General features: G+C 48.2%; 2 protein-coding genes across 14 annotated transcripts in view; both read right to left on the bottom strand.

Annotated features, from left to right (window-relative positions):
- RNF216 (ring finger protein 216) overlaps window positions 1-9,793 on the bottom strand; it is an 89,753-nt gene extending 79,960 nt beyond the window's left edge. For 3 of the 9 annotated variants that reach the window (XM_064153618.1, XM_064153611.1, XM_064153619.1), the window contains exons 1-2: window positions 9,002-9,414; window positions 8,843-8,912 (exon numbers count right to left, since the gene is read on the bottom strand). The gene's annotated coding sequence lies outside the window, so the exon portion shown is untranslated. The other 6 variants (XM_064153610.1, XM_064153615.1, XM_064153614.1 and 3 more) reach the window with 6 other exon arrangements.
- A 2,063-nt stretch (window positions 9,794-11,856) lies between these two features.
- The window catches only part of SMURF1 (SMAD specific E3 ubiquitin protein ligase 1), a 56,826-nt gene continuing 52,238 nt past the window's right edge, over window positions 11,857-16,444 (bottom strand). For 3 of the 5 annotated variants that reach the window (XM_064153604.1, XM_064153608.1, XM_064153605.1), the window contains exons 17-18: window positions 16,349-16,433; window positions 11,857-15,628 (exon numbers count right to left, since the gene is read on the bottom strand). In XM_064153604.1, coding sequence (XP_064009674.1) covers window positions 15,529-15,628; window positions 16,349-16,433 — 185 coding nt within the window. In that variant the 3' untranslated portion in view covers window positions 11,857-15,528. The remainder of the gene's footprint in view (window positions 15,629-16,348; window positions 16,434-16,444) is intronic. The other 2 variants (XM_064153607.1, XM_064153609.1) reach the window with 1 other exon arrangement.

Raw genomic sequence — 16,444 nt, 5'->3', positions numbered from 1 at the left:
AGGCTCGCAGCCTATCTCCCAAACCATCACTTTAAACAGCTGTTTTGTTCCGATTTTGTGGTCCAAGGGTGGGGACCCAAAGAAGGGCACGTGAAACCATGCGACTTGCAGCTTTGCTGCTGACACAGAGTTTTACTTCCAGTTTTCTTGCTCTCAACTCACGTGTGTCCCAAGGGAAGGGGGTAGAGGCTCCTTTCTCTGAGTAGCACTGTTACTAAACCCACTGGTGCCTGAAAGAGATGGACTCTGCAACCCACCATGGGCTGCACGTACCTGTCGCTGTTCTACATAAGGTTAATTGCAGCTGCCTGCTCTTCCCCATCAACCCAGCAGCTACACAGAACAGAACAAGAGTGATGCCCTACGTGCCCCAGGACGTACATGAGAACGCTCCACTTCACAGAGCTCTCCAGGGGAAAGGACACAGCATTTCCTCTCCAAATCCTTAGTAGTATTTCTCCTTTATTCTTTCCTTTAAGAGATCCTGAATGTCACCTTTAAAAGGCATAACAGAACAAAGAAACCAAGCACAACCTTTTAAGAAGCTACTTAACAAGTTAGATGCACTTCTATAAGAGCCTTCAGGTGACCATCTTGGCACCATTTTTTTTTACTAGAAAGGAAATAAAGAAAAGAAGCTTAAGGTTGCTGGTTAGAATAACCTTAGGACCGGCTGTGGCACTGACACACACAGAGGAGCAACCAGCAGCCTGCTCTGCTTACAGCCCAGTTTGCAGAGAGCACTGGGAGCAAGAAGAGCAGACAGGCTGCACTCAGCCAGCAAACTGCTATTAAAGCCAACAGCAAGGGACTAATTAGAACAAAGTCAGAGGGTTCAAAGCACTAAGACTCAGTTTTAGTTGAAGTAACAGCCAGAGGACTTAAAACCACAAAGGACTGATAGGTTAGAATAGCATCCTAGATGTTATGCTGCTGCCTAGCAGATTAAGTCTGGAAACAACTATCTGAGCTGTGCTTGGGAAGTTGTGTTCCAGGAAAAAACAAAACAGAATGCGACCAGGAGCAAATGTGGAAAGGGGAATTTTAAAATGGTTTTACTTTAAATGAGACCTGAGACTCACAAAAACTTTGCTTTCAAGGGTGGGTGCAGGCGAGATTCAATGGCATCCTGGCCTGTGTCAGGAACAGTGTGGCCAGAAGGACAAAGGAGGTTATTCTGCCCCTGTACTCAACACTGTCAGGCCACACCTTAAGTCCTGCATCCAGTTCTGGGCTCCTCAATTCAAGAGAGATGTTGAGATACTGCAATATGTCCAGAGAAGGGCACCAAGGCTGGTGAGGGGCCTGGAACACAAACTCTATGAGGAGAGGCTGAGGGAGCTGGGGTTGTTTAGCCTGCAGAAAAGGAGGCTCAGGGGTGACCTCATTGCTCTCTGCAACTATCTGAAGGGAGGTTGTAGCCAGGTGGGGACTGGCCTCTTCTTCCAGGCAACCAGCAATAGAACAAGGGGACACAGTCTCAAGTTGTGCAAGGGCAGGTCTAGGCTGGATGTTAGGAGGAAGTTGTTGGCAGACAGAGTGATTGGCACTGGAATGGGCTGCCCAGGGAGGTGGTGGAGGCACCATCCCTGGAGGTGTTGAAGCAAAGCCTGGATGAGGCACTTAGTGCCATGGTCTGGTTGATTGGATAATTGGAGGTATCTTCCAACGTGGTTGATTCTATGACTTCACAAAGCTGCTGACAACACAAAGTGAAGACTTGACCTTGAGGTGGCACAGAAGGAAAACAACCCCACCCTGGCTTATTTCTGTAGCCTGTCTTAGCAAAAAGGAAGTTTTCTGTGTCAACCTGCACAGTGTTTTTAAAAGCATTGACTTAGAAGCTTGCCATGAGCCATTCTAGGTGTGACACATCCCAGAATTAAGGACCTCCAAGAAGAATTACTTCATAGGTCAAACACATAGGGTACTACTAGCATAACCTTTTTTCAGGCCATATTAAGCCATAATTTCAAGGGTCATTGGCCAGTGGTGGCCAAAAGCTGTGGCTTTGTGTTAAGAAGGGTTTTACTGCAACACCTGCTTCAGATGGTCACATCCCATACCACAGTTTGTCATCTCCTCTGATAATTTGCTCCACCAGCACTTCTTACAGCTTTGAAAATAAATGCCCTGGAAAACTTTTTCAGGTACTTTCTCTCTTCACAGCATGGTGTAAGTGGGAGAACTGAATGAAGATGCCAAAAGAAACTGCCAGAAGGGGGAAGATCTTAAACTACAGCCTAACAGCTGACACTGTGCAGCCACAGCAGATACCTACCTAGCACACAAACTCTATGTGCTCCAAGGCCAGGATCAAATAATCACAGGCTGGTTTGGGTTGGAAGGAACCTTTACATCTCACCTACTCCAACTCCCCTGCAGTCAGCAGGGATATCTTTAACCAGAGCAGGTTGCTCAGAGCTGCATCCAATCTGACTTAGAATGTTTCCAGGCATGGGGCTTCTACCAGGTGTCTGGGCAACCTGGGCCCCTATCTCACTACCCTCAGTGTAAAGAATTTCTTCCTTCTCTCTAGTCTGAATCTCTTCTCTGTTTAAAACCTTTTCCTGTCTAAAAAGTCTATCTCTGGCTTTCTTGTAGGCCCCTTGAAGTACTGAAAGGTCTCCCTGGAGCCTTCTTCAGGCTGAACAAACCCAACTGTTTCAGAATGGCCTCACAGCAGAGGTGTTCCAGGCCTCTGACCATTTTTGTGGCCTCTTCTGGACCCACTCCAACTGGTTCAGGCCAAAGATCAGGCACTGCCTTTGAAAGATGCTTTTACACATTCAATTGAAGGGCTTAAATAAGCATAAAAGCCAGCTTAGAGCCCTCTGGAGCCAACAGGCCAAGTTCACTCCGAGGCAAAATGAACCTTAAATCGTCTTATGCACCAAGAGCAAAATACTGATAGACACCTGGCAAGGCACATAAAATACCCAAGTCCCAGGTAGCCCATGCTCTGCATCCATTCCTGATGGATAAAGTACAAAAAGCTGCCTTGTCTACCCAAAGCCTGCTGCATCCACTAGCTCCTTACTATGACAGTGGGAGTCACTGGAATGAGTTGCCCAGAGAAGCTGCAGATGCCTCATCCCTGGAAGTTTTTAAGACCAGGCTGGATGAGGCATTGAGCAACCTGGTCTAGTTGGGGGTGCCCCTGTAACTAGATGATCATTAGTGTCTCTTCAAGTAGGCTGGATGTTAGGAGGAAGTTCTTCACAGAGAGAGTGATTGGCATTGGAATGGGCTGCTCAGGGAGGTGGTGGAGGCACTGTCCCTGGAGGTGTTCAAAAAGAGACTGGATGAGGCACTTGGTGCCATGGTCTAGTTGACTGGCTAGGACTGGGTGCTAGGATGGACTGGATGATCTTGGAGGTCTCTTCCAACCTGGTTGATTCTATGATACTCATCTGGAGATCAGTAGCATGCCCTTATTGCTCAAGGACTGCAGTTGTTTCAAGATTTTCAGGCCACCCATCAATTGCTTTTGTAAACCTGGATCTAGTTTTGTCTGCAGCCATGCATTAGCCTTGTGGCCAACAGATTCCAGCCTGAAACCGAGGGCAGCCTTCCAGGTTCATGACTGTTGTCCAGTATGACTTCATCCACACCACGTGGCAGTGACCACCGTAGGGTTTGAGCAGAATATGTTAAAATAGCAGAGAAGCAAAGAGGTTGTGTTTCAGGTAAGCATGTCACTGTATCAGAACTGAAAACAGTGAAATCAGACCACAGCTTCATTTAGAGATGTTCCACATTCAGCCTTATTCTTTTCTGAGCCTATTAGTAGTTCACAAATGAGTGAACTCATCAGCTGGCCAGCTAAGGAGCAAGGAAAACAGCACTGCATATTAATCCTCCAGGTCTACAGTCATAGAATCAACCAGGTTGGAAGAGACCTCCAAGATCATCCAGTCCAACCTAGCACCCAGCCCTATCAGTCAACCAGACCATGGCACTAAGTGCCTCATCCAGGCTTTGCTTGAACACCTCCAGGGACGGTGCCTCCACCACCTCCCTGGGCAGCCCATTCCAATGCCAATCACTCTCTCTGGGAAGAACTTCCTCCTAACATCCAGCCTATACCTACCCTGGCACAACTTGAGACTGTGTCCCCTTGTTCTATTGCTGGTTGCCTGGGAGAAGAGGCCACCCCCTACCTGGCTACAATGTCCCTTCAGGTAGTTGTAGACAGCATGTAGACAGTCATGGAGATTTAGGAGACCTCAACGATTTCACCCCAAGGAAAGTATATACTTTGCATAGGCAAGGCTACAAACCCACTACAGGCCACAGTAAAGAGGTTACACAGGCTGCAGCCAAAGCCCTTGCTAAGGCCATGACTATTTTCAGGCTGCAGATCTGCGTGCCTACCCCTTAAGTCATCGCAGCCAAGTGTCCGATGCTGTTTAAGCCTTCGCATAGAACAGAAATTCTTTTCTTGGGTGTTGCAACAGCACAACATTAAACAGATTATTTCACCATCTGGGATGGAGGGTCAGTAAAAGCAGCCACAGACTGCTAAACAAACACAAACCCATGAAGCTGAGGAGCACTCTTCACGCTGTGCTGGAGTCAGAGGTGTGTTCCAGCTAGTCTGTGCTAGTCGTGGCTGATCCAAGGGCACCTCCCAGTTTATACACAATGAAGCCTGTTCCACTACAATAGCATTCCGGTTCAACAATATAGAGGGAGGACATGAACTGTTTACACCAGCCAATGGATCTTGCCAGTCTTCTTCATCTGTAGCTGGAAACCCTGGCAGCAGGGGAGCTATGAAACGCCCTATGCTGCTGTTTCCTGCAAGGGAGAAAAAGCCTCTTTTCCTGCCTCCCCATTATGCTGCTGCTGTCATCTTCCTTAAATTGCATTACCACGCACAACAGCGAGAGCAGGGAGAGGAGGAAAGTCTTCCAGGCAGCTCTGCTGCAGGCAGCTGTCAACATCGCTGCCCCTTTCACTCTGCTATCCCATTGTAACACCTTTAAGCCAACCATATTTTGTACTTGCCAGGGGTATGTGGGTGTTTCTTTGCTACTAGCCTCCAGATACCTCTCCAAGCAAACATCATCTGCAAGCAGCAGCAACGGAAGGTTTACCATCTCCTCCTCCATCAAATATAAAAATGCAGCACATCTTTGCAATGATTTTTGGGAGTCAAAGCATAAATCTGGTTCTAACTCCGGTTTTCCAAAGGCTGCAAAAAGCCAACTGCTGTTTGCCTTTCTCCAGTTTGAGAACCAGCAACAACAGTGTCCACAGCTGGGTAACAGCATGTCAGTATTGACAAAGCAGTACAGGAGCCTTGTGCCAGACATGCTTTAGACAAAACACATTGCTCGTGGCCATTTCCATCCTTATATCCCCCAGACAAAGCTTCTAGTTAGTACAACCCCTGATCACCTTATACTACAGAGTATATAATCACATGATGCCTCTATGGATCTTGTCCAAATGTTTATCTAAATAATGCAAACAGTAGCCTGGCTTCCTTACAGAGGTGAGCAGACTGAATGTGAGCAATACAGCCCTTGTCCTCAGAAGCCAACTGAGCACATTTCAGGTCACTCTGACACCTACATACACTCCTAGATTTCTTTCAGCTCATCAACTTTGCTTCTTGTTACAATGACAGGCTCAAAAAACATTACCCTGTGACCAGACAAGCACCACTCCATCAGCAAAGGAGTGCAGGCTCCCCTCGAGGCAGCGAGGAATCCACACTTGATTTAAATTTCCCCCAGCCTGGGTCAGAAATACTACAACACAGCACTGTCACCAAGGGTAGCAGCTGCCCCACGTAGAAATCTTTCCCCAAAGCCCAATGTGTTTTCCACTTAATCAGGCACTGACAGCTCCCCCCACCAGCACAGGGAGGGAACCACAGCAGTAGTGGTAATTAGCAGAAAGGTGTCATTCAGCAGGAATATGATTTCCAGTCCTCAATAATTAAGCTTTCTCAGGGATTGTTACAAATTTAAAGCCACTGCAAATTCTGCAGCACTGACCCGGAGGAAAAGCATCGCTGCTGAGATACTCCAAAAGAAACCTGACATGCTACAAAAGCAACGCGAAGGCTGCTGAGAGAGATCAGCCCAGCTCAGTACCATTCCTTATCTCACATCTCAGTGCTGGGGCAGGGATAACTTACTGAAGCCACCAGGACAGTGCTCAGTGGCCTTTTTCACTTTTTCCTGCCTGTGTCTCCCCACTTTTCCTGCCCCAGTAACCTGATTAAAACAGAACCACTCTGCTCCTCACCAGGCTAGTGCTGATCAGCACAGCTCTTCAGCTGGAATTCAAACACAGAACTGCCACATCAGGCCCCAGATAACCTTATCTCCTGGGCTGCTGCTGAAAGGTAGCTAAGCACCTGCATGCTTCACACCTTCCACTGCTCGTAGTAGTAAAAACTAGGCACCTGCTCCTCCGAGAGAACTGAACTTACACACAGCAGCCCGAGAAGCCAACCCATCCGCTAAGGGGAGCAACGCACACCACCATTATTGGAGTACACATAGAGACTTCTAGACCATCAGCACCTCTTCTTCGGATTAGTTGAGGAGAAGCCTGAATTCAATCACTTCAGTGGAGACTTAAATGATCTCCAGACCAAACCCACAGGCAAAAAAAGAACCCCTAAGCTCTCAACGAGAGGAATTAGCGGCTCACTTCTGACTGTCCCCAAAAGAATGCAGCCAGCGGCAGGCGCCGACACCCGTGGCCGCGCCGCGCTGCCGGCACTGTGACACACTAAACCGCTCACAATGACTTGAAAAAGAAAGACATTAAAATAAGACGCCCATTCCAAATTAATGAATGGGAGCTTCTGCCAGCAGGCACTAAAATACACCCAAAGGGCTCCTCCACGTCTCTCGGGCTTGAGGTTTGTGTGACTTGCTAAGCAGCTCCCGGCCCCCGAGATACGCTTCCTGCCTCTCTCCAGCTGTGTTGGAGTTGCTGGAGTTTTCAGCTCGCTTCACCCGTTTTTGCCAGAGGACTTTTTAGTGATTTGTGTCCAATTTCAAAGCACAAACCACGCTGCCAGCACTCGAAGCTCGCCGGCGGCAGTAACGCCCACTGCATTCTCTAGGCAGACAAAGCATGGACTACCCAGGAATTCGGACTTCCGAAGCAGCTCCTGAAACACAAGCCTAGGGACAGGCTGCCAGCACCCTGCTGGAAACAAGAAAGTACCTTATCAGTAAAGCCTGACCCAACTACTTATCCAGGGACTGTTACTCCTGCCCTGACTGACATGGCTACTTGCAGCCAGGCTGACAGGAAAATATCCCAGGAAGGCAAGAAAGAGATGGAAGGAAGCTCATTACCAAAACACAGCACTGCCAAGCAGGCCAAATGTCTCTACAGATCTTCAGGAAGTGGGTCTGAATCCTTTCCCAAGTCTTGATATTCCAGGCACAAATTCCTGTCAAGACGATTGTTTATTAGCATCTAGTCACACCATGCAGACACCCAGCACATGAAATCTATTAAGATGTTTACAGTATCAAAAGGCTTGCTTGATGTAAGGTAGTGGAATTTTCGCACAGCATTCATCCTAGAAATTAAAAGCTCTGCTTAAAGCTGCAAATTCCACGGTTCTGTAATTAAAAGCTGTCCCTGCAATTCTACTAGTCCTGAAGAAAACAGGTTCCAGATATGGTTTGTGCAGCAGGCTCCTGTGACCTGGCGCCTGTAACGTGGATGTACCAGAATCTGCTCAAGATTTGGCTTTGCGAAATGATGGATCCCAAACACTCCCCCTCACCTTCCAAACAGGTCAGTGGAGGAAAAAAAGATCTTATGCCATCCCCTCTGAAAGCTGGTAGAGGCCACCATGTAACTGAGAGCAAAAAGTCCAATTAGCCACCTGATCGCCTCCATTGCTACTACTGGAAACCTTCAAAAGCTCCAGAGTATGTTGACTGAAATAGTACAAGCAAGAAGGAGGGATCACCAGCAGCATGGAGACAGAGGGCTCTGCTCATAGGTTTTGGCACTAAGGCTGCTTGCCCCTTTCAGCCACCAAGCCAATTAGCAATTGTTTTTAGGATCGCTGCCTGAAATACAGCAAGAAGACTCTGCTGCTCGGAGTGGTGGTCAATAAGCTAGAAAAGACACACAAGGAGAGATACTGTGAAAAGCACACACAGAGAAGAGTCAGAGTCCCTCAGCGTTAGGCCTCAATAATGGAAATAAAAGCACACAGCAGCAACATCAACTTCTCTTTTCTAAAGCATCAGAAGCCTCAAACCAGCACCAAGCAACAATACTTCACATAAGAAAGACAACCTTGCTTAACAAGCAGCAAGGAAGCTGAAAAGCAACACTGACAACTAAACTTCCATATGAAAGCTAAGTGTCTGGTACTCCAAAATGAGTTATTAGAAAACAACTGAAGATACTTGAGGTCATAAAGCAAAGGTTAAGATGAAAAGCAAAACCTCCCCAGCCAGACTGCCAGGTGCCAGCCAGCCGTTATCTGCCCAACGGCCAACAGCCAGCGCCAGCAGACCCGTGAGACAACGGTGACTTTTTAAGCCAGCCTACATTACACCCATCCCAAACCAGCGCGCAGGAGCTGCCTGGGGAGCCCACAAGCCTCTCTCCACACGCACACTGGGGTTAGCCACAATTATTTAGCCTCAGAATGCCTTGGAGAAGCCTCGACTTTCCTCCAGCCGTTTGAGGGAATGAGCACAGCCCCAGAGGCAGAAACACCCATCAGACACCTCCTCACTGTGTACATTACTGCTTCCAGTGTTTGCTCTCTCCCAAGCTGAGCTAGTACTCAAATCAATAGAGAAGGGGGAAGAGGAGGAGGAGTATCTCTTACACAGATCCCTCAACTTCAAGGACAGCTGTGTTTTGGGTTTCCTTTCTCCAGCAGCTCCCACAGCAGATGCCTGAAATGTCAAGATGTCCCAGTGGCACCAAGTGTTTCCACAACAGAACAAGGGTCAGAAGAACAAGCTTTACATCCGCCTTTCCTCACCAGCTCTGCAGCCAGTAGTATTTTTCTTCCCGAGTTAGAAACACACAGCCCAGGATATCTGAAACAAGTCAGTGCATACAGGCCACAGAGAGCAGCGCCAGAAAACTGCACCTGGGTACCCCCCAGCCAACTTCACCTCCCTGCTAGGGCCATACAGAGCTTCAGAAGGACCAAGCCGCTCACCCCGAGAGGAGAAAAGGGGACGGGGCTGACCCAGGGAGAAAAGAGCCCGGCCCAACGAAAAAGACTCTGGGTCCGAGGTGTAGGGGGAGAAAGACGCGGCACAGATGACTGCAGGCTTGAGGTGGTGAAAGACCTGGCCCAGAAAAGAGACCTCCGCACCTGAAGAGGGGGAATGGACCTGGCTTAGAGGACTCCTTGCCTGAGGGGGGGAAGGAGCTGGTCCAGAGAGAGAGAGATATACCTTGGCTCCGAGAGGAGCAAGGACCCGGCCTTGAGGGGAAGGGGAGGGAGGAGCTAGCCCTTAGGGAATAGGGAGGGGAGGGGAGGGCCGGGCTCCGAGAGGGACACGCACGGGGCAGGACTCCAGTCGAGGACAGCAACCGCCCCCCACCCCCGCGGAGGCAGGCGAAGCGCAGGGGCCGGGAGCCAGCCCAGGCGCCGGCGCCAGCTCCGTCCTCCGCCCTCAGCTCCGGGAGGGCCGAACCCGCCGCGGGCCCTCGACCGGCACTCACCGAATTCGTTCGCCTCCCGCCGGCCCCGCTTCATTTAACCGCCGCTGCCCGGCTCCTTCCGGCCGGCCCGCGCCACGTGACCGCTCCGCCCCGCACCATAGAGATGAGCGGCGAGGAGCGGCAAGCGGCGAGGGACAAACGGGCGGCCCGGGCGGTCCCGTCTGGGCAAACCTACCATAGAGGCGGGGGAAGCCGGTCCGCCAGGCCGCCCCGCCCCCTTCCGGGCGGGCGGGGCTTACGGGGAGAGGGCGGGGTCTGAGGGGAAGGGGCGGGGCGAGGGGCGCACGTGTTTCCTAGCGGGGGGCGGGCCGGGCCCGTGCGCGCTGGAGGTGTCTGTGGGGGAGCTCTGCCGCGGACGGAGCGGCAGGTCCCATGGGGGTACTCTGCTGCGGTGGGTCTGGTCCCCTATGGGCTGCAGGGCTGCAGTCCCACCGCGATGGTTACACTTCTGGAACGGAAAGCCCGGACACACAGCACAGCCTTGCCCAGCAGCCCTTAGGAGCCAGACCCCAGGGCTATCTTTGGAGGCCTTAAATGGTGGTTTTGGGGTTCCATGCAGATCTAGAACAAGGGCGTGGGGCTCTCTGCACTCTCACTGCCTGGAGACCAGAGTAGGCTTGTAAGCTTGTTTTCTCGATCACCAGCATGGCTAATTCAGCCCTAGACTGTGAATGAAGTCGGGAGCTTTCTGTTTCCCACAAGCTGCTCTTAAGGACCCAAGTTGTTCACGGATTCTTCTCACGTTCCTGGGACCCTAGAGCTGCCTCCTTCCTGACACCAGATCCGTGGGGGCTGGATACCATCCCCCAAACACCCTGAAAATCCAGCAACTCTTGTGTCATGCCCCCCAGCCTGACGTCAGAGCAGCTTTGGGAGAAAGAATAAACAGCATCACTGAAAAAGAACTCAAAATACACAAAGAATTAAACTCTGCTGCAATGCACACCCTGATACTGAGCATGGAACAATCACTGACTGCACTGTCCTCAGGCTTGTAGCCATCTCTCTCCACTTGCAAAACAAGAGTAATTAGGAAAAAAACCTTACCCAAACAGACAGCAGAGATTCATCAGCATTAATGAGTCTTCTTTCTAGCTCTCATTAAAGGGAGGACTGTAATTTCTTTCCTGAGTACTGAGGGTTTGGAAAAGAGTAAGACAAATTACAGGGTTAGAAGGAAAAAAAAAAAAGATAAATGTTTAAATCAGTTAAAGAATGAATGAAACAAAGCATTCTACCTGAAAAGGAGGGGTTTTACTCGGGCAGGCCATGAAATCAAGTGGCATTTGTCCACCGAGCCAGCTGCCACAGCCCCACCACAGGGACTCACACAAATGCGAGCCCAGTCCGTGAGCAGCAGCTGATGCTCGCTATTCAGGAGAGACTTTCACCAGGACAGCTTCATCACATGGAGCTCTGGGGCTGTCATACAAACCAATTTTTGTTTTAACCTTATGCACTGTTTTGTAATGCTGCATCCTGCATCCTTTTCAGTGGCAGCAATATGTTTTTGTTACAGAATCCCAGCTTGGTGGGGGTTGGAAGCGACCTCGGAAGTTCATCGTGTCTGACCACCCCTGCTAAAGCAGGGTCACCCACAGCAGGTTGCCTAGGATTGTGATGTCCAGGCAGGTTTGGAATCCCTCCAGAGGAGACTCCATGACCTCTCTGAGCAGCCTGCTCCAGGGCTCCATCAAACAAGTTTCTCCTCCTATTTAAGAGGAACCTCCTGGGTTCCAGTTTGTGCCTGTTATCCCTTGTCCTGCCACTGGACACCACTGAGAAGACTTTGACCCCTACCCTTTGCCCCCCACCCTTTAGTTCTTACTGAGCATTGAGAAGATCCTCTCTCTCAGGGCTAAACAGCCCCAAGTTTCTCAGCCTTTCCTCCTCAGAGGGATGCTCCAGGCCTCTCTCTGGAACTGGAGAGCCCAGTGCTGGCCAGTATTTGAGATGTGGTCTCACTAGGGCAGAGAGGAGGGAGAGAACACCCCTCGACCTGCTGGCTGTCGGTGGTGCCTTTAACACCACACTTTTATCCTCCACCCTCATCTCACATGCAAGCTGAGCACACCTCTGCCACCCTCTTTAATCTCAAGTGTATCATTTCCCCCTGACTTCCATAAATATTTTAACAAACAAAATGGTGAAAACCAAGAGTTTAAAGTTGTGAGTTTATTGCATATGTAACAAAAATGAACATGACCTCCTGGGTCCAGCCTACTATACAATCACTGTTTATTCCAGCTGGTTCCATAACCACATTAAATAGAACTAGTATTTCTTTAAATACTTTGATTTAGACATAAAATGAAACATTAGTGTACAACTGGTCACAAAATAAATCTGCAATAAAAACGGTGGGAAGAATACCAAGGATAGCAGCAATACTTAAAACATGACATTACAAAAAATAATAAATAAAAAGAAACCCCCAAAACAAAACATTATATAAAGTGGTCGAGGAACAAACAACAACAACAAACAACCACAAATTAAACGAATTAAAAACAGATCCATGCTGTGTTTCTGGGAACTTGCTGTGCCACGTGGCCCTGAACCTGGGCACTGGCTCCAGAGGGCCCAGTGGCTGGATCACTGGTTTACAAAATCTGTTGGATTTCATAACCACCTCGACTTGAACGATGTCCATACTGCTGAGCAAATGCTGATTTCACCATCTGGAGCTTCCAGCAGCCTTTTTGAAGCAGGGTCTCGTCTGACATTAATGCCCAAGTGGACGCTACCGTTCGTTAAGACAGCCTCGTTTCTTCCCGATTTCAAACGCGAGCCAAGTGGTGGTTCCCTACATCCCTGAGCATAGAGTATAGGCTGATGAGCAGTATCAGGGCAAGCACGGGAGGTCTGTGCTGATGGACCAGCTTTTAGGTTTGCCTTTAGGACAGGAACGAAAGACACACTGTACCTTGTATTTCCTTCGGGTCAGATCCAAGAGTAATCCGTGTACAAGGTGGAACGTGTAATGATAAAATGAACACCAGACTTGATGTTATTCTTTGGGCAAGTTTGAGAAGTAGCAACCAGTTCAAGTGCTGGCAGACCAAGTGGGAAATGAACAAACAAATTCAGCCAGCTGAGGTTATCCCAACAGCTCCTGAGACTTCAGAGAGTTCACAGCTCAAGCCATGCAAGCTGTGGTTTGCATTTCATCCTTCCTTGGCCTCGAAACCAGGCAGAGGAAGAACAAGCCACTGCTGAAACACCCGTTCTGCCTCACTTCTTCATCTCCCTCCATCCCCTCAACCAGCTTTAAGGCCTGCCTCAAATGCGTGTGCAGAACACAAAAAGAAGTCCTCATCGTCGCTGAAGTGGCACAAAATCGCAAAGACAACACGATGGGAGAGGTGGTGAAACTCTTCAGAGGAGAACTGAAAGAACTAAAAAGACAGGGCCCTAACTCTCGTCACTGTCAGCATGGAGGAGGTACCTTGACAAGGGCTTTAAATACAGCAAAAAACAGACAGACTCTTCCAAACAACGATCCTTGCCTATTCTTATTTTGTGCATTCAATAAAACACTGACCTAGCAAAGACATTAGGAACTACCAGATGTCAACCGTGTCGCTGACATGAAGCTACTTGACCTACAGATCTCCAAATGGGGGGTGTAGGGGGGGGGGCTTTACTTTCACCTTGCTTGCTTTGTACTGAGCTGAGCCAGTTGTGCTGCATGGTAGAGCCTCTGCGGAAGGGTTTCTGTTTGTGGTGGGCTTTAGTATCTGGGGGTTTGAAATTCTTTTAGTGTAAAGTTCACATGGGAATGCAAGCAAAGCTTTTGGGCAATAATCCATTTTACCTTTTTTTTTTCCCCCTCCCTATCTGACTGGTTTATTGCACATTCAAATGCATTGAAAGGATTAATTACACTCTATGAACAGGTACAACTCCACAGCCATCCTGAAAAACCAGGGCTGTGGGGATTCTGTTGCTCAGCTCAAGACCGTACAGATGCTTCTGTGCTGACAGTTGCATTTCTTCTTTTCTGCAAGAGTCACATCACTTAGTTCCCAGCATCCAGTGCTGCAAAAACTGGTCCCCAAGTGCCAAAAGGAGTCCTACAGAACGTGGGTCTAAACATGCCTCTCCTGTACAGCCTTGCAGGATGAACACCTTTAGCCACCCGTGCAAATCTCACAACGTGGTACAGTTTTACACCTCCGATGCAATCCTTACTCCTGACAAACCACAAGGATTATGGTCAATGGAAAAAAGAAACCACAAACAAAATGGAGCAAGATGCCAGGGCTTTGACAAATGTCTACCTTCTGTCCTATCACAGTTTAAAGCTATTACCAAATTCAATGAAAAGAAAACCAAACTAAAACAGAAGTATTCCAGTAGACATCTTCTACAAACAACCTCTTACCCACAGCTGAATTTCAATGCACTATTCCATCAACGTAACATCTGTTAAATGTTTCAGTAATGAATCTCTCTGAAAATCAGGCTTGCCAAAGGGAAGAAAAAACCCCAAGGAAATCCTATACAAGCAAGCCTGCTTTACTGAAGTTTAGACAGGTTTGGGACTTTCTGAAGCCATGTTACTTGTTAAGATACTGCCTTGTCTTGGTGTGCGAACCGGGAGAAAAATGTTAGTGATTCAGGTATTTGATTTGCCTCTGTTTCCTCTGGGAGGTTTTAGCAATGTGTTAGAGCACAAAGCTTTTAATATTACTTTTAGGTATTTGAAAAAAAAATAGCCTTGTGTGGCTCTCTGGAGAAAAATTTTCATCCCTACAGAACTGAAGTCATAAGTTCTTCCAATGGCTTTCCATAACATTTAAAATGTGCTCACTGTATAGTTGCCCTTTTACCTCAATCTCCAAATAAACCTTTCTCAAGGTCATAAAGTTCACAGCCAAAGTCTGCTCTGTTGCTTTCAGTGATTTCCATGTGAGTCTTGGAATTTGAAGTTGCACAAATGCATCTTGGGTAAAACAGTATCACAGAAATCACAGCTTTGGGCTTTGAACAGGTTTTTTATCCTTTGTTCTCCTCCTTGCAACGCTTCTCCGTGAGATACTTACATCTGGATGGACTATGGAAAATAATTCTGCAGGAAGAAATAATTGTTTTCATGTGCAAAACAATTAGATTGCAGCCAGGACAACTGAAAAACAAAATCATACAACACCATTTAAGCTGTCCCAGGCTCCTTCACTTTTCTCAAGGTGAGCCATGGCTTCCACTGGGAGCTTCCTGCTAAGGCAGAGCTTGGATTTCTATACCTATCAGTTATGTGTTTGCATGGAGGTATTTTCTGCTAGAAGTTTACTTTTTAAACAGGTGTTTAAAATGTGCAATGTAAATTCTAGTGCCAGTCAGACATTCTGCACCTGGACTCTGCAAGGGTTCAAGCTTGATTTAAGACAAACTAATCAGGTACACCTACCAGTTGCAAGTCCTCAGCAAATTAAGCTCATTCTTAATCACACTTTGATTCTCTTGTTAAAAAAAAACAACCACCAACCCCAGGTCGCTGACCCTATCACAATATGTGTTACAAATCTAGCAGAATATCCTGTGTAACCAAAGCCAAATGCTGAACTTGGCTACATATTGTTTTATGGGGAATGGAAGAAGAGGGAAGGGGTTATTGTAACAAAGGGGAGAGAAAATAGAGTTGGAAACCACCAACAAAAGCCCCCACCCCCACCCTCATCCACCAGTGGTGGAAGGGAAACAGCCCTGTCTCTAAGTTGTCTAGAGTTCTGATGCTTCAGACAGCTTAGCAGGAAGTTCACAGCAAGCTTCTTCTAGCTTTTAATTTGGTGGTCCATGAGCTAGCATCTGTTTCCTTTGGTTGCTTTTTCACTCCACAGCAAACCCACATGTCTCTTCCACAGCTGTCAACAGCTTCTCATAAAGCTTCTCGTATGACTCGTAAGGCGGAATGTCAATCCGGTTAAAGCTGGAGGGAAAACAACAATAAAATATTTATTGGAGGAAAAAAATAAATATTCCAGATCAGCTATGGAGAGATAGAAGTGGTAAAAGTCAGGGAATGCCTCAGCCACTTCAGTGGCCAAAGCAGAGAAGATAAAAGCCGGCTCTATTTCTGCTGCAGACAAGCACAACTTAATGGGGCAGCGTATGGGAGGAGGCAGGTGGCAGATGCAGGAGACTTGCAGACAAAGCAAGACATCAGAGAGGCCTAGCCCCTGCTCTGCCTGCACAGGCTGTGCTGCTGCCGAAGTGATTTCCTGTCTCTGATAGAGTGAGACTTCCGAACCAGAGCTCGGTTCTGTGCCTGCGCCCTACCAGCAGTGCGCTCCTTACATCTGAAAACCATTCTCGGTTGTAATCCTGCACGAGGGCTCACTGCTGTGAGTCATTCCTCAGTGAATGCTTTTGCTGAATACCTAGAAATAAACTTACAAACTTCTCAGTATCCAGAGGAATCAGCTCTGGGGTAAGTGAAAACCAGAGACAGCACACAAGGCGAGTCAAGCTAGAAGGAGAGAAGCTGATTACTTTGCTGGCTGCATAGTACAGATATTTCCAAGCTCGCAGAGCACACTTGGAGTCATCTCTGCATATCACATGGTTAATCCATACCCAGGAGTGATGACTCCTGTAAGCCAAGACAAAGGGGAAGCAAGCACTGACACGCAGAATGTTTCCATCTTACCAAGTGTGGGCCTTGGGAAGGTTGTCTGTGTTTGCATCTATTAAATGGATGGTAAACAGTCTGGGTCCTGCAGCGCCTGTAGAACCTTAGACAGAC

The sequence above is a fragment of the Pogoniulus pusillus genome, chromosome 13 (assembly GCF_015220805.1).
Source record: "Pogoniulus pusillus isolate bPogPus1 chromosome 13, bPogPus1.pri, whole genome shotgun sequence".
Taxonomy (NCBI): Eukaryota; Metazoa; Chordata; class Aves; order Piciformes; family Lybiidae; genus Pogoniulus; species Pogoniulus pusillus.
The sequence above is the reverse complement of the archived record's forward strand: the minus strand, read 5'-3'. Positions and strand labels throughout refer to the sequence as shown.